We start from the raw sequence: 18,184 nt of genomic DNA, 5'->3' as shown, positions 1-18,184 counted from the left end.
CAACATTATGGTATACATTACAAAATTAATAAGGGTAACGGAACACATTAGCGATAAGGAAAAGCTGCATTTGTTGAGATTTGTGAAAAAAAGGCATCCTAGAAGAGATATGATCTTATACAATATATATGGGCGGGGGGGGTCCCTGATGACCTGTTCCTTAATATACAACCAACAAGAGGTCATCCATTCCCGTTCGAGAAAGAGAAATTTCGCCTAAAGCAGCAAAAATTGCTCTTTACAGTAAGACCTACACAGATCGTGCCGAGTGAGTTTTAGCAGAATATGCTGGGGTATAAACGGACAAACAATACAGTAGAGGCTGCATCAGCTGTGACGAAGTGCATATTGTGACATTAGGGGCTGCGTCACTACTTGTGGTGAATGGCGACCATCAGGGCTTGTGTTGAGGAGGTTCATATTGTTACATTATCGGCTGCATTCGTTGCAGGAATGCAGCCCCTGCTGGTTACCGGCAGTGTGCGCCGTTACGATGGTTACATGTGGGATAGTTTTAAATTAACAATAATCACGACTCGGAGTAAACCTCATAGACAATTCTGTCGGCAGACAGGCATCCATCTAACGTCTCTCTAAAAGTGCGCGCAGTATTACTCCAAGGGGAGGAGTTATGACCTGGCGGGATCTTGCGTCAACCCTACAAACCGGAAGTATGGTTGACGGGCTCTCGAATTAGAGGCTGCTAGTCGGTGCGAGTGCCGGTTATGGAGGGGTTAGTTCCACGTCATGGTTAACGAGTGTCGCTTATATGCTTGCAATTAATCCTCGAATGAAAGGAAGCAGGTGACCTGCTTTCTGCGCCAAGAGTGTGATCGGTGAAAAGCCTCTGGTAATGTCCCTACATATGCTGGGGCTCTGCATTTCTGGAAGCTCGTCAGTGGTCTGCCCCTGCTGCTAAGTCTCCTTTAGCCGCTGGATTAGTGTGGTAGGGGTTGGGGTAAACGGCATTCTAACTAAAATCCCGTTGAGCTTCTCTGGGACACCCCGCTTCATGTCCATTTGTGCTAACGAAAGAAAAGGACGAGTTACAGTGGTGTTAAATAAGTTTTAAGTTAAAATTGGCAGTTTTGGGTTAAAGATGTTACTGCAGATGGTGTGCTGACCCTGGAAAAAAAGGACAGTCGGCATGGAGCATCACGCGTATGAGGAGGAAAAACTCCAAAAATTACAGCAGCTTATTTTATGCCGGGATGCTCAGGTTTCCACACTCTTGTCGATATTTGGAGAGGTAAGAGATTTATCAAAATGTGACTTTTTGTGTTTAGAAATTATTAATCATTTAAAATACTGCAGTTCAAAAGTTTGGGTCACTTAGAAATTTCCTTGTTTTTGAATGAAAAGCAAATTCTGTCCATTAAAATAACATGAAATGGATGAGGAATCCAGCGCAGATGGGGTTAATGACTCACTGTTCCAATGGCACGTTGTGTTCGCTAATCCAAGTTTGCATTTAAAAAGTTAATTGGGCATTAGAAAACCATTTTGCAGATATGTTACTGTTAGAAATATCCCCAAAGAAGTGACCCCAAACTTTTGGAAGGTAATGTATATTGGGGGGGGGGGAATCTGCTTAAAGAAGCACAATATTGCCATCATAGTTGAGAATTCTCACAAACATCCGTGTTCGCTGCTTTCTTGTTAAACTGCAATCCGCTTTCTCCTTTACCCTTCGCGTTTAGTCACTCACCAAATATCTCTCGGATTCTCCTCAACCCTCATCTCCTGTTCTGTACTTTTTCTCTGTAACTCCATGCTTGGTCCTGTCGGATTCTCCTCCGCTTGTTCTAGCTATTAACACTCCCTGAAAACCCACCTGTTCAGTGTAGCATACAGTCCTTCCAAAACGTGCATTTTGGAAATAGATCTATTTTCCACACCATTAAGGGCTCCAAGCCACCGTTTTCTTCTTGTGACCTTTGCTGCAATAATGTTTTCCCTCTCCCAAGCAACCTCACCTTCTGTCCCATCCCTCCTCAACCTCCTAATAGACAAAAGCAGGGCCGGCTTCTCTCCCGTACCCATGTGTTTATACATGTTCATCTTTAATTACCGTATTTGCTCGATTATAAGACGACCCTGATTATAAGACGACCCCCCAAAATCTGAATATTAACTTAGGAAAAAAAGAAAAAGCCTGAATATAAGACGACCCTAAAGGAAAAAAGTTTTACCAGTAAATGTTAATTCATGTAAACTATTTTTTTAATAAAAGCTATGATTGAGAAAAATATTTTTTTTGTTTTTATTTCTTGTATTTTCCAACCTGTCCCCCAGTTACGCACATCTGCCCCCAGGCTTGCCACTCCAATATGGCACTGTGGCCCATGATATGCCTTTTAACCCTCTATATGCCACTGTGCCCCATGGTATGCCTTTTGACCCCCTATGTGCCACTCTGCCTCCAGAAATGCCTTATACCCCTATATGCCACTCTGCCTCCAGAAATGCCTTATACCCCTATATCCCATTCTGGCATTTAGGGGGTTAAAATGCATATTATGGGGCAGAGTGGCATATAGGGAGGTATAAGGCATTTCAGGAGGCAGAGTGGCATTAAGGGAGTTAAAAGGCATTGTATAGAGCACTCTGCCTCCAGAAATGCCTTATACCCCTATATGCCACTCTGGCATTTAGGGGGTTAAAATGCATATTATGGGGCAGAGTGGCATATAGGTGTATAAGGCATTTCAGGAGGCAGAGTGCTCTATTAAATGCCCCCTTAACGCCACTCCAGAAATGCCCTATGCCCCCATTTAACACACACACACACACACACACACACACACACACACACACACACACACACACACACACACACACACACACACACCCCCACACACACACACACACACACCCCCACACCCTATACCCCCATTTAACTAACACACACACACACACACACACTCTCCCCTCCCCTCCCCTCTCAGCCCCTCTCTTACCGGTGCTTCCAGCCGGGGCAGCGGGTTGACGTTGCCTTCTGCTGCAGCCGGAAGGAGGTGGAGTTGGCAGCGGGGGTTTGTATCCGTCCGTCGCGTATACTTTCCCCGGCTGTCAGAGATCAGAGTTCCCCGCACCGGTGCGGGGAACTCTGATCTCTGACAGTCGGGGAAGGTTTGCGCGACGGACGCAGACAACCCCCGCTGCTAGCCACACCTCCTTCCGGCTGCAGCGGACGTTGTCTACGCGGATCGCGTAGACGTCAACCCGCTGCCCCGGCAATACAGCAGGAAGCACCGGTAAGTGTGTATGATGGGGATGGGGATGGGGGGTGAGACAGGAGGATCCAGGTCCCCTGCAGCGGTGCGGGGGATCTGGATCTTAGTCTCCTAATCAGACTCTATTTGAGGTCTGATTAGAAGACGACCCCGATTAGAAGACGAGGGGTATTTTTCAGAGCATTTGCTCTGAAAAAAACCTCGTCTTATAATCGAGCAAATACGGTATGTATTCTTTAATATAGTAGTATTGTGCAATCTGCTGGTGCTGTATGAATGTCTAGTAATGATAATAAAAATGCTCTTCCACTTGACAGTACGTGCAATGAGTGTGATGCTGTACTGACTGACACTAAGATGAAATTTGCATGAGCGTTTTCTTTTCTGTCTACAGCGTCAGCACCTTAGCTTTCCCTCCATCTTTATTTATGGTCACACTGGCACTGGGAAGACGTACATCCTGGAGACTCTGCTGAGCACACTAGAGGTAAGTTCACAGACTTATTTAAAAATACTTTCTGCCTTGTTATGTATTATCACTGTTATTTACATGTTAACAGATATCAACATTGCATCATGTATTATTATTTATTGTTTTATATAGCGCCGTCAAATTCCGTAGCGCTGTACAGTGGGTAGACAGGACCTAACAAGTAGTATGTAACATAACAAATTGACTAACAGAGACAGGTGAGGAGGGCCCTGCTCAAACGAGATTACAGTCTAGAGGGCCATTTGATCTTATCACGTGTAATACATGTGCTTCTACGTATTGTAAAATGGGTATACAATTTGTTTTTGCTTTTTTCAGTTCTTTTCTCTTAGCTTTGCGTAGTATTTAACCCATTAACTACTACTATTGTGCCAGTCAGGTCACAGAAAAACAAGCAGTTAAGGACGATTAATATGCCAGTGGAGTTAATGGCACTCAGTAGGTGTTATAGCAATGCCTCAATACAGATATGGGTAACGCTCCAGGGTGATCACATTCACCATAATGAAAGGCTGCCTTTCAAATAGAGCGGTGCTGCCAGAAGGATCAATGCATTTAGCAAAACCACACAAAAAAACCCCCAGTGTGCCGTGTGATCACTCTCCAGAGAGATCCCAAGCCCCATAATGTAAGGAAGTGTGCCCTTAAAATATGACACTGTCCTTCTCCTGGCAAGAGCTTCAGAAGCGATCACTGATCTCTTCCATAGCTCAGGGGGTGTTGCTTCATCATGAACATTCAGTGAAATTGATTAGCATAGTCACTGATTAGGAAGAGAGGGTTTTTAACCCCTTCCTTGCCATTAATCACAGCATAGGCATTGATCTTGTTCAGTGGCAATTTTTAGGGGTGTATTTTTTTTATGTAACTTTTAATTCATTATTGTTTTTCGAATTAAATAATTTCAGATGCGCATTTCAGTTTTTCCACCCATGTCCTATTTGGGGCATATTTGAAGACCGCTAATTCGATTTACCTCCATTAAACCACTTTTTTATTATTAAACTAGACACCTTAAGGTATTTTAAATGGTATTTTAACACCAGCTGTTTAAATGTAGCAGACATGTTGACCTTGTTGGTGTTTTAATTTATGTGGAAGAGAATATCATGTTCTTTGTGCTTTAATTATATATTTTTTTCTTCTGTCATGTTTCTCCAGCTTCCCAGCGCTGTCATAAATTGCATTGAGTGTTTTTCACCAAGGCTGCTGTTCGAAGAAATACTGAATAAGCTCCACAACCACTGCCCTGCTCCAGAAAATGACTTTTCTTCTTATGAAAGATGTGATACTTTGAATGATTTTGTCAGATTGTTTAAAAAGGCTATTTCGTGTCAAGGTTTCGAAAAAGAGACAGTTTACATTGTGAGTATAAAACACATGATGTTACGAGGATGTTTACTTGTCACATTTATTACTGCTGTTAAATATGAGATTCCATAGATTTGTAATTAAGTTTTTAATTAACTGTAGTTTTAAATCCTATTGCAGCCCCCAATAAGTGACATGCATAACTGCACTAAATGTAAATATGGCCCTGCAGATAGTGCCAAAACTGGTGTGATATAGTTAGCTAAAATGATGCACATTTCTGGCTTAACCTTTGACAGAATCCATAACTAAAAAAAATAATACATATTTTGTTCCTTTTTTGGTGCAGCTGGTGCTAATCTATTTCTAGCAGGAACTGATCAGTTTACACATAGTGCAGACACTAATTGTGTTTTGCAGTTGTGCTGTTTTATGACAAGCATTATATATATATATATATATATATATATATATATATATATATATATATATATCCTATACATCCCTCAATGTGTGGATTTCAAACAAAGCCACACTGGCTGAAGCATGGTATAACCTGTACTGATGTAGAAACATGCTCTTAATTATTAGGTCTTGGATAAGGCTGAAATGCTTCGTGAAATGGATGCAAACCTCTTGCCTGGCTTTCTCAGGTTACAGGAACTGGTGAGTTCTGGTATTAAAGTGCATCACTAGTGCAATCAAGTTTTTATTAATATTGGAATACTAAAACAGGCACTGATTTCAACTGCAGTAAATCTTCATTTAAATGGAAAATAAATCGTCATAATTGCTATTTTCTGTCACTTGCTGACTAGTAAATACCAGGTCAGTGTGAATAAAATGTAAATCTATGTATTTTGTCCGTTCATGTTTTCAAAGCTGCTTCAGAGCAGTTCTTGCCTATTTTAAGCTTTATACTGTGATATCTTGATTCCCTTTGGGATGCGATCTTCAGATATGCATTAAAATGTATTCATGCTTTTTTTCCTTTTATATTTTAGACAGAGAGTTATGTGACAGTGATATTTCTAAGTGAAATTGTTTGGGAAACATTCCAGCCCAGCACTGGGTGCCTTGAACCACTGACCTTTTATTTTGCTGACTACAGTAAAGGTATTGATTTTATTATAAATATAATACTGTTTAATCATACTGTACCTTTTGAGATTCAGTTGCTTCATGTTAACAAAATTTCTATGCTGTAAACTGTGCCAGCCATGATACTAATGTGCTCACAGTGGGACCCGCACAGGGAAATATTAGTTATTCTCTACCAGCTCATCCTAGGGTTCTGGGTCGGCCACACTACCTTCAAAAACGCAAATATGAGTGCTGTCTAAACCGCTTGACGTTCCTTACCCCCCCCCCCCTTAATGTGGCAATTACATTTTTTATGTTTCTACAAATGTAGACACATTGAAGACTTTGTCTTCATTTTGAATGTTTATTGTGTTAGCCACAGCCCATACAACCTAAAGAAAATCCACTGTAGCCTGTAGTGAATGTAAAACCTTTTGGAGAGCTTGCCATGCATTGGAAGATTGGTGTTGTTTGCTATGGGATAAGCCACATTTGTAAAGCGTGTGCCATAGTGTGTATATTCAGCGATCTTGGTGGCAGCCTGGAATGAGGCTCCATTGTTGATGTTGGTGGTCTGCGTAATGTGAGACGCCCCCTTTTTGTTTTGCAGCGGAACTTCAAAGGATCCTAGCCAGCGACTATCCTCCAGAGTACTCTCCAGAATTCTATGCTTCATATATTAATATCCTCCTTGGCGTATTTTACACTGTCTGTAGAGACATAAAAGAGCTTAGGCATTTGGTAATGACATTATTTTTAAAATATATATTTTTAACTTTTTTTCCTGCATTCTGTATTGACTTTCATAGCTTCACAATTACATTGGGGTTGATTCACTAAAAGGGGGACTTTGCGGGAGGGTTGTGGTTTCAACTTTTATCTTCACGTTTTCTCCGCCTTTAGTGAATGAACCCTATTTGTGATGATGTAACATATTCATTTTTTTCACACAGGCTGCCCTGAATTTCCCAAAATACTGTGAACCTATAATTAAAGGGGAAGGTAGGTTTCAAGCATCAATTTTGTGTATGTGATGCACAGCAAAACATTGAGAAAACTTGAAACAATGCTATTAAGGCAACTTATCTGGTTTAAAAGTAAAAACACAAATATTGTATATAGAATGGTAGAATGTCTATCTGGTCAACCCTAAAAAGATGTTGTTCCATTGGTCCCAGAGGACATGGGAGATGTGCAGTACTATAATGGCTCAAACAATTAGTCTCTGAAGCCTGCACTGCGGAGGTTTTGTGAGCGTAAAAATCAACTGGCCCACTAAAATAAATGTAAAACTTCTAATGAAATAAAAGAAATCATGTCGGAAAAGAGCCCCGCAAAAAAACCTTGGATGACCTCGTCCTACCTGTCGTATTCTCTAAAAAAAAAAAAATTCAAAACTCTGCCACTTGAAAAACGGTTGGGCCTGGTGAACTGGCCACGGTTTAGTACGTCTTTAAAACTTCCACTACTGTTTGCAAAACTTCAGATGATATTTAAATGTATACATTTTTGTGATTTTGCTGGAGCAAAGTATATTTATAAGAGTTGCACTACTTTCATGAAGTGGACCCTTTTAAATACATTATTGTGTATGATAAACCGTTTGCAATATTATAATATACTTTGTTTGGTTTACATAATTTGTAACAATGCATAGGACTCTTATTAAGTGGAGCAATTGCAAGAAATATAAGTAACTTGGAATCTGCACAAGCCATGATTTTTATGTGTGTGTTGGACACAATTTCAAAAAAGATTTTTGGTCCTTGATTGCAAAGCCATTGTGTGCGTGTGTGTATGGGTACATGTATGTGTAATATGTGTATTTTTTTTTCTCTCTTCTATGTTTAGTAAAAGAAAATGACTCTCACAAACTGTTTAGAAACATTGAACCTCATTTGAAGAGAGCCATGCAGACTGTTTATCTCAGAGAGATATCGAGGTAAAATAATTATTTTCTGTTCTTTTGGATTATATTTTCTATATAATATATACGAATAATTGATTTCCCATTATTATGTAGTTTGTGTTTAATCTTCGTAGAAGCATTTTTTTTATTATTTTAATTCCTTATTGATATAAGTTGATCTCAAGACAAACTTGAATTTTTAATTTTTCCTAAAGTAATATTTTGATTAGTTAAGCACCTTATCACCGACGACATTCATGCTTGGAGGCCATCTTCACAAAGTAAAATACAGGAATATGTATTAAGCTACCATTTTGTGCAAGGATCTGAAATATTGCTGGGGGGTGAGAAATTTCTGAATGGCTACTCTGATTGTCCAGCCCTGGTCTTGCATTCTTGTTTATAACAATCTGTCCTCAGCTCACAGTGGGAGAAGATGCAGAATGAAGACCGAGAAGCCGCGCAACTCAAAGGTAGATCTCAAGTGACTTATTTTTCTCAAATATTCTAAAGCACACTTGACAAAAATCTTTATTAAATATATCTGTTCAATGTTTAATACGTGTTTGGTGTGTAATTATTGTTTAAAGCAAGGTATATTGATTGGGTCACAGGACCTTTGCAACATTATTTTAATGTTAAACAAGAAGCTGCAGTGAAATGACACTTTTGGTATTTAAGAGTAGAACGTTTTCTTTGCTCTTTAAAAAGTACAAGTTGGACCCAACAGACCTCTAGAATGTATTTTAATAATGCTTTCAGGATAAATTAAGTAGTTTAAAAACTGTGGGGTTCCTAAGTGGATATTGCTCATGTCCTACTTAATGTTGTCACTTGTTTTCGTCCATTGTTTTAGATATTTTGGGTATAGGGTAGCAATTTAACCCCTTGATGACAATTGCCGGTCCGGGCACGTCACGGAAATTCAAGTCGATAACGACAAATGATGTGCCAGGACCGGCACGTCATTAAACGGGTGCAGAAAGCGATCTATTTTCGTTTTCTGCACCGAAACGGCGTTGCTGTAATGCCTCGACCTTGAGGCATTCAGCAACGCCATTATCGGCAAAAAGGGGCCATCTCTGGCCCCTCCCCGGGCCGTCAACATCCGCCATACTTTGTATGGCGGCGGACCCAAGTTTTAAAAGCGTTTAGGAGGCGATCAGGAGGCATCCAGCGACACTAAACACTTACCTGGGGATGGACTGTGACCGCTCCGGAGAGCGGTCACAGCCGCAGCTGCCGGTGATCTTCGCCAGCAGCAAGATGGCGGCGGCCCGGGAAAATTCAATAAAGAAAAACAATAAAGTCTAAAAAGTTCGCTAGACGGTCTCCTGACCCACTAGAGAACTCTGGCTCTACTTGCAGGTTGAGTATAGGTACTGCATTCAACCATGCAAGTCAATGGAGCTCAGCTTTCTAATCACAGTGTGATTAGAAAAAATAAATTAAAAATAAAATAAAATTAATAATAATTAGAAAAAAAATAGTAAAAAAACAGTAAAATGTAAAAATTTCCCACTGATGTCACTATCAGGGGAACCTTCAAGTTGAAAAAAAATGTTAAAAAAATTAAAAAAAAAAAAAGCAAAAAAAAAATATATATAAAAAATATTTTTGTGAGCAAGTCCTAAAATTAGCATATTAGCTTAAAACAATTCTCGCATGGAAAGAGTTAAAATACTGGCATATTAAATGCCCATGGGGTGTCTACTTTTAAAAAATGTATGATTTGATGGGGTAAATTGAATTGGCCGGGTTCAACAAGGTCCCAATTAACACGGGGGGAAGGATTGCCACACATCTAATTTCCAATTAGAAAAATGCACACGTACCAAATGTGGCCTTTTAGTTCCCCCCAAAAATGACAAACCCATGCATGTGGGGTATCACTGTACTCAGGAGATGTTGCTGAACACATATTGGGGTGTCGTGTGACAGTGGCATATACCAGGAGCTGTAAATTCATACATAAAGTAGGTGTGTGTGGGAAAAATACACACACAAAAATACTACTGCAAAAATGCTGGTGGTAAAATGTGTGCATGCAAAGAGTTAAAATGCCAGCATTTAAAATACCCTGGGGTGTCTAGTTTTCAAAAATATATGGTTTTGTTGGGCACACTGAAATGGCCCGGCTCAAAGATGTATCAAATAGGGCATGGGCAGTGGATCCCCAAATGCCAAAGTTCAACATTGAAAAATGTGCACACTCCAAATGTGGCCCTTTTGCCCCCGAACAGCCAGGCAAAATCATTCATGTGGGGTATCACTGCGCTCAGGAGATGTTGCTGAACACATATTGGGGTGTTTTGTGATAGTGACATATACGAGAAATTTTTAATTCATACCTGAAGTAAAATGTGTGTGACAAAACAAATGCAAAAAAATGACTACCACAAAGTTTGACAAAGACTGGTAGTAGATATGGTGCATGGAAAGAGTTAAAATGCCAGCATTTAAAATACCCTGGGGTGTCTGGTTTTCAAAAATATATAGCTTTATTGGGCACACTGAAATGGCCCGGCTCAAAGATGTACCAAATAAGGCATGGGCAGTGGATCCCCAAATGCCAAAGTTCAACATTGAAAAATGTGCATGGCCCAAATGTGGCCCTTTTGCCCCCAAACAGCAAGGCAAAATCATTCATGTGAGGTATCGCTGTACTCAGGAGATGTTGCTAAACACATATTGGGGTGTTTTTTGATAGTGACATATACCAGAACCTGTTTTTCATACCTAAAGTAAAATGTGTGTGAAAAAACAAATGCAAAAAAATTACTACCATAAAGTTTGACAAAGGCTGATGGTAGAATTAGTGCTTGAAAAGGGTTAAAATACCAGCATTTGGAATACCCTGGGCTGTCTAGTTTTCAAAAATATATGATTTGATGGGGTAAATTGCATTGGCCGGCTTCAAAGATACCCGAAATGGCACATGGGGGGAAGAATTACCAGATTTGGAAAAAATGGCTTTGAAATAGCAAAACGCTACCTGTACTTATTGCTCCATAACGTGCAGAAAAAAGCAAAAAAACATAAAAACATTGGGTATTTCTAAACTCAGGACAAATAGTAGAATCTATTTAGCAGGTTTTTTTATTACCTTTTATAGATGAGTAAAAGATTTTTCAACTAAAAGTTAGAAACAGTCTTTTTTTTTTATTTTTTCACCATATTTTATACTTTTTTTAATAGTAAATAATATGATACAATCAAAACAATGTCATCTAAAGAAAGCCCTTCTTGTCCTGAAAAAAACAATATCTAATGTGTGTGGGTTCAGTAAACGGGAAAGAAGAAAATTACAGCTAAACACGAGCAGCGCAGAAATGTTAAAACGGCCATTGTCACGAAGGGTACAAAAAGTAAAATCAGCCTTTGTCACGAAGGGGTTAATGAAATATTCTTGTTTCACAGGATTATCTGCACACGCTCATGTAGAATTGCCATACTACTCCAAATTCCTGCTCATTGCGGCATACTTAGCCTCCTTCAATCCTGCGAGAACAGACAAACGATTCTTCCTAAAGGTACAAAGTCTGGTGTAGAGTAGTGTTTGAAATCTGTTTCAGAAGCTGCTTGATATGTTCTCCACGTGTGAATTGACAGAGGTTGGCACAGTAGGAAAGAAGCGAATTGTGGGACAACAAATACGGCATTAAGAGCAGGGATACAGGAAAACGCAGTTCTGTTGCGGACACTACACACACTGGCTGTAATAATGACATCACACCACGTTTCCTGAAACACTCAATTTGTCACATCTGTGACATTTACTAAGCACCAGCTGATTGTCCCTTTAACACCTCTATGTATAGGTACATAAAAAAGGTGGCAGCATGTACTGTACCTTAAGTCATTCCTCTATGGCATGATGTTCAGTAGTGGCAGTCACTGTCGGGCAGTCTGGCTTACTGCTGACAGATGTGTAATGGGGTGCTGATCCACAACTAGAATACGACTTCCCCGTCGCAGTAAGTAATGCTGACCCCTTGCGCAAGGTCTTTGGAGTAGAGAAAAGACCCACCAGAGTCTGTACCAACTTTGCTGGGATCTATGATTGCTCCTTTTGCTAGCTAATTGGGCACATTGCAATTGGCATTGCAGGGCTATATATCCATACCTGCTGATGAGTGTGATTAGGGCAGGGGAGATCAGATGGAGAAGCAAAGGTTCTCACCATTCCAAATTATGGGATTTTTTAAATGAAATTAAAATAAAATAAACTTAATATTGAACTGTGATGTCATTGGCATCCCTAAAGTATACCAGAGATCCCCAAAGGATAATTAGTAAGGGTACATCAAAAATGAATTATGGCTGAGCAAACACACTCCTGTCTTAGGGTATGAACAGGGCCGGCCCAAGGCAAAATGCCGCCTGGGGCGAATTTTAAAATGCCGCCCCCCTCCTTATGTACCCTTCCTCTCCCTCCATCCGTGCTGCCCCCCCTTCTTGCACTTACCTTTCAGCAGTCCTGCGGCGAGTCTCCCTGTTCGGTCTCGGTGCCGGCTTGTAATGCTGAGCGCCGGAAATCTTCCGGCACTCAGCATTACAAGCCGGCACCGAGACAGAACAGGGAGACTCGCCGCAGAGGAGAGAGCGAGGGGCACCGAGCGGGTACTGACACTGGCGCCCCTTTCTCTCTCTTTCGCTTTTTAAAAAAAAGGCTTGGGGCGGCGAAGTGCCGCCCCTTCAAGAGTGCCGCCTGGAGCGGTTGACCCACTCGGCTCCATTGTCGGGCCGGCCCTGGGTATGAAAAACGCCAGTCCTGAAAAGTGGAAGATGAGGCCCTGATGGGAATATGTGTTTCTCTGGCATTGTTTTTGTCTTGAATGACTTCTTAGAAACAATAATTGCTTTGTTATAAGGGGATTTTAATATATAAGACAAAAATTTTGTATTTCTATTTTCTTTTAGCACCATGGCAAAATTAAGAAGACAGATTTTCTGAAAAAGCATGAAAAGGTATGAAAAGTGAAAAATTTAATGTGAAGAAGGCAAACACCAGCATCCATTGCTCATGAAAGAGCAATGATTCACTCATGCCACACATAAGTGTTTCTGTTTTGAAAAAAATAAGTAGTGATCATTTAGACTAACTCGGTTTGCTTTCCTAATCCATGGTAAGAAAAGCATATGACATCCCTTTAGATGAGTTGCCATAACAGACAACAAATGTTAGCCTTTTATTGATTCAGTATGCATACTTTATCTATTTTTAATATGTTTACAATCCTTACTTGCAGACTACCAATCACCTACTTGGTCCCAAGCCGTTCCCCTTGGACAGACTGTTGGCCATTTTGTACAGCATCGTGGATAGTAGGGTAGCACCCACTGCAAATATCTTCTCCCAGGTAAACTTGATAAATGTACATACAAAAAAAATAGTTAAAGTAGCAACAGGATTCCACTGTGTACTGAAACTTAGTAACTAACTGAAAAGAGCATCCTATCTAATAAATCTTCAATTTTTAATAGGATCTGGCTAAAATTTGGATTATAGCTTGATAAACCTTCAAACTACTCCCACTTTAACCCTCACACTAAATAGTGACCATTATCGATGAACCCTCAACACGTTTAGTAAAACCGTTGTGGTCCTGTCCTCCTCGATATATCTGCCTAAGAACAGCCTAATATTCCTTCATGGATCAAAAAATAAAACCCAAACTATACTAACATAGACACGACACACGTCTCTTTGTAGTCATCCCTATGGCATCACCAGGGGATATACTATGAGCACAGAGAAGAACACTGGACACGCAGGGTCCTAATTGGCTAAACCGTTTACAGGAAAGGAGAAAAAAAAATCCAGATACATACATAATGTATACACACTCAAACTGATGTATATTACCTGTCCCTTCGAGTGTGTCACCAAAATATGGTTGGCCTGGATTATTCCAATTATGATCACTTCACAGGGGACTCCCACAGGATGGTCATATCTATGAACACACCTCGTGATCTAGAGCATGAATGTAGCTTATATATCCAACCATAAAATGTATCTTGGGTAATTTATGTCAGTTTGACTGCTATGACACTATATGTATCTAGCTTTCTTTTTTTTTTTATTTTTTTTTTGTCTCCACTTAACTGTTAAAACTATCGCGATCCACTAGTTTAGCCTTATGATCAGATGATGCAATGAATGCTTTTTAAAGCCCAGCATTCTTCTCTCTGTGCTCATAATACATCCCTTGGTGATACTGGGTATATGTTAGTTTTAGTTTTTTGGGGTTTTTTTTTTTTTTATATTATACATATCTTTGTCCCAGAAGGACTATTAGACAGTGGTTAGGCAAATATGTCAAAACAAAATCGGTCCTAATCAGTAGAGCATACTTATTGTGTTTGGTCTGTTTATCAGTTTACACGTTATGCGTAAGACAATTTAGCCGGTCTCTGAAGATTGTTTTAATGGTATGTCAATACTTGTTTGTGCAAAGTATCTGAAGATGCATAATCAGAAATAAGCTTCATATGGAATTCAGAAACGTATGTTTAGTGCAATTTAACAGCTTGTAGTGATAAATGCACCATTTAGAAATTATAAGGTGGTTGCAACATTGGATAAGTTTTTCATAAAACTGTCCTTTACGTGACTTAAATTGTCCAAATAGTGAATCGCCAGTCGCAAGGGTTGACCGTGTTGTTCATATAAGTTTATGGTAGCATACACAAACCTTATCCTGCCATTTGCATTATCTGCAGATGGTAATGGACATTCTAGATTTGTTTCCTTTTTTTCTTTTTTCTTTTTTTATTTTACAGTTAACAATAATGTATAACTAAAGGAGCCGTTATTTGCAATTTACATCCACTTCCAAGTCCTTTGGAGACTGAGCTAATGCTCTTGGGGATTAATAGGTTCAAAATTTAAACCCACATTTTCAGCTGAGCCAATGGTGTACAAATTGCTCTTTCTGAATACATTGTGGGCATTCTGTTCATCTTGCTGTAACTGTGTTAACCAATAATCTAATTCCTTTTTTTGATAGATTTCTTCTCTTGTGACACTGCAGCTTCTGACCACAGTTGGCCACGATGATCAACTTGATGCCCCAAAGTACAAATGTACAGTGTCATTAGATTTTATCAGAGCCATATCAAGGTTTGTTAAACTGTTCTATGGATATCAGAGATGTTGTCACACCCCTAAATCCTTCAAAGTTAACTGCCTGAGGTACAGCAATCATCCACAAATTATAGTACCGTATTGGCTCGAATATAGGCCGCACTTTTTTCCCCCCACTTTAAGTCTTTAAAGTGGGGGTGCGGCCTATATTCGGGGTCTAGCGCCCGACGCCCAGGACATGCAGTCCCAGGCGCCGGGCAGGCAGCGGGGTTAGGATACAGATCCCCCGCAGCGGTGCAGGGGACCTGCATCCTACTCCCCAATACGCTCAGACAGCCTCCCCTGCCAGCACTTTCCACGGGGGGGGGGGTGCCGGCACGGGAGGTTGTCTAAGCGCATCGTGCGGATGGTCACCGGCTGCGGAGGTTGTTTACCCGCATCGCCGCAGCCGGTGACCGTCCGCACGATGCGTTTTACCTCTGCCCCCAAGACTTACCAGAGGAGACTCCCGGGTGTCTTGTGGGGCCGGCGGGGGACATCTACGCAATACGCGTATACAACTTCCGGTGCCGGCACATCAGCTGAGTGCCTTCACCGGAAGTTGTGTACGCGTATTGCGTAGATGTCCCCCGCCGGCCCCGCAAGACACCCGGGAGTCTCCTCTGGTAAGTCGGGGGGGGGGGGGCAGAGTGGCAGCATATCTCGAGGGGGGAGGAGGACAGTGGCAGCATATCTCGGGCGGGGGGAGAGACAGAGTGGCAGCATATCTCGGGGGGGGGGGAGACAGAGTGGCAGCATGTTTTTTGGTGCTTTTTTTTAAAGAAAAAAACTTTCTTTAAAAAAAGCACCAAACTTTTAGGGTGCGGCCTATATACGGGGGCGGCCTATATCCAAGCCAATACGGTAATTGTAGCAGCCCTCTGCCTAGTACGTAGGCTCAATCCCTTCTTCTGATGTGTAAAACCCATTCTTGTATATATCCTCTTATCTTGTCGGACTCCTAGTTTCAGTCCTGCTCTCACATGGTGCCATATACCTTGCAACTACTGCAGGGTCACGTTATATATGGCTCTGCCTCCCTGAGCGTGACGGCCCTTTTGGACTGGTCCACAGGGTATAGTCAACTGCCCACCCCTGTTTTTAAGGAATTTCATTTTAAATTGTTTCACTGTAATGCATTTATTTTTGTTTCAGGACTGTGAATTTCGACATAATAAGGTATTTGTATGATTTTCTTTGAAAAAATTTTTGTGTCAACTTTGCAAGCACTTCATCTTTCAAGGATGTCAAGAATCCAAACTGAAAACAGACACGGAATGTTTTAAAAGGCAAGGCCTTTTCGGACACTGTCCCATCCTCATACCAATTATATGTAATAAAATAGTATCTTTGTAAGATGTGGCTGTTTTGTGTCCTACTTGGTTACTAATTCACTGAAATCTCCAACAGCAGTTTGTGTTATTTTAAGCATAAATCTGGGATTGACAATTTCCCCAAGCTATCATGGCATGTTGTTCAGTTGCCTACATATGTTTGCATTGAAGATTTCATTAATTTTGTGTATGTGGTTTCTGGAATCTCTGGGTTATTTTGGGCTCTTGTTTTCTCTGTATTTCCTATACTATAATAGAAATAAGGCATAGCAAATAGTGGCATCACGGTTTAGGGAGACACGGCTTTGCCTTGTATGAGTCTTTCCAGGTATCGTGGAGTGATGGGGGTTTCCAACATTTGAAGAGCAAAAAGCCTGTTTCAATAACATGTCACCTATTAGGTGACACCTTGTCATCTCTGTATGATAACACATACTTATTGTCTGCATAAAATCACACTACAGGTGCTGCTAATCAAATGCCCTTAATTATTTGGTCATCAGAGTGTGACCACCTCTTTAAATGCTGACATTTTATCATCATGCCAAGGGGGAAAGACATCAGCAATGATGTTAGAGAAGCAATTGTTGCTGCCCATCAAGCTGGGAAGGGTTATAAGGCCATTTCCAGACAATTTGAAGTCCATTATTCTACAGCGGGAAAAATTATTCAGAAGTGGACATTCAGGACAGTTGCCAATCTTCCCAGCAGTGGACGTCCCAGCAAATTCACCCCAAGGTCAGGCCATACAATTCATAGAGGAAATGCAAAAAAAACCCAAGGGTTATATTTCAGACTTTACAGGCTTACTCTAGAATGTTAAGTGTTAAAATTCATGAAAGTACAAAAAAGACTGAACAAGTATGGTTTGTTTGGAAGGGATGCCAGGAGGAAGCCTCTGAAGAAACCACAAGACTTCTGAAAAAATGTCCTTTGGACAGATGAGCCCAAAGTGGAGATGTTTGGTCATAATGCACAGCCCCGTGTTTGATGAAAACCAAACACAGCATATCAACACAAACACCTCATGCCAACTGTCAAGCATGGTGGTGGAGGGGTGATGATTTGGGCTTGTTTTGCAGCCGGAGGTCCTGGGAACCTTGGAGTCATTGAGTGTACCATGAACGCCTCTGTATGCCAAAGTATTCTAGAGTCAAATGTGAGGCCATCTGTCCGACAACTAAAGCTTGGTTAAAATTGGGTCATGTAACAGGACAATGGTCCCAAGAGCACCAGCAAATCTACAACAGAATGGCTGAAAAAAAAAAAAAGAGAAGAATCAAGGTGTTGTGGTGGCCATGTCAAAGTCCAGACCAATTGAAATGTTTGCTAGTGTACTTTCACATGACTGTATAGTGCGCAGTTTAATCTGTTAGCACTATTACATGAGCTTTGTTAAGTAGATTTGGGAAATTATGAGGGCCACTTTAAAGTTATGTCTGCAAATCATTATCCACAACCAGCCAAAAGAGGGAGACCAAAGACAACAGTTGAAGTACCAAGACATGAGTAAAAAATTGGTTGGACTTTTCAGCAAGCTGCTTTCACTGCTATCCAGCCAAGCAGTGATACACATGATCTTACTGGAGTATAAAATGTATCTGGGAAAAATGTTTGTATTAAGAATACGTTGGTATATGTCATAATACATCTGAAGGGTAAGAGGACATACATACATTGTTATTG

The 18,184-nt window shown here is 40.7% G+C and overlaps 1 protein-coding gene across 1 annotated transcript; it reads left to right on the top strand.

Moving 5' to 3' along the window:
* The first annotated feature begins 1,147 nt into the window (after window positions 1–1,147).
* On the top strand, window positions 1,148–16,365 carry LOC149305466 (origin recognition complex subunit 5-like). Its single transcript, XM_089477447.1, has 14 exons — window positions 1,148–1,249; window positions 3,631–3,723; window positions 4,891–5,094; window positions 5,632–5,706; window positions 6,045–6,156; window positions 6,734–6,864; window positions 7,077–7,125; window positions 7,975–8,065; window positions 8,453–8,505; window positions 11,453–11,565; window positions 12,956–13,003; window positions 13,285–13,395; window positions 15,049–15,161; window positions 16,320–16,365. Exons 1-14 carry the CDS (start codon window positions 1,148–1,150, stop codon window positions 16,363–16,365), a joined length of 1,341 nt encoding a protein of 446 aa, XP_089333573.1.
* The last annotated feature ends 1,819 nt before the right edge of the window (window positions 16,366–18,184 follow it).

Source organism: Sceloporus occidentalis, unplaced genomic scaffold, assembly GCF_023333645.1.
Source record: "Sceloporus occidentalis isolate IW3139 unplaced genomic scaffold, rSceOcc1.0.p SCAF_11, whole genome shotgun sequence".
In the NCBI taxonomy this organism is placed as follows: Eukaryota; Metazoa; Chordata; class Lepidosauria; order Squamata; family Phrynosomatidae; genus Sceloporus; species Sceloporus occidentalis.
This window is presented reverse-complemented; position numbering and strand designations above follow the sequence as displayed.

Coding starts and splice junctions, on each gene's coding strand:
- LOC149305466 (XM_089477447.1), top strand. CDS start 1,148: ATGGAGCATCACGCGTATGAGGAGGAAAAACTCCAAAAATTACAGCAG. Junction 5,707..6,044: donor TTCTCAGGTTACAGGAACTG/GTGAGTTCTGGT, acceptor TTTATATTTTAG/ACAGAGAGTTATGTGACAGT. Junction 13,396..15,048: donor CTGCAAATATCTTCTCCCAG/GTAAACTTGATA, acceptor TTTTTTTGATAG/ATTTCTTCTCTTGTGACACT.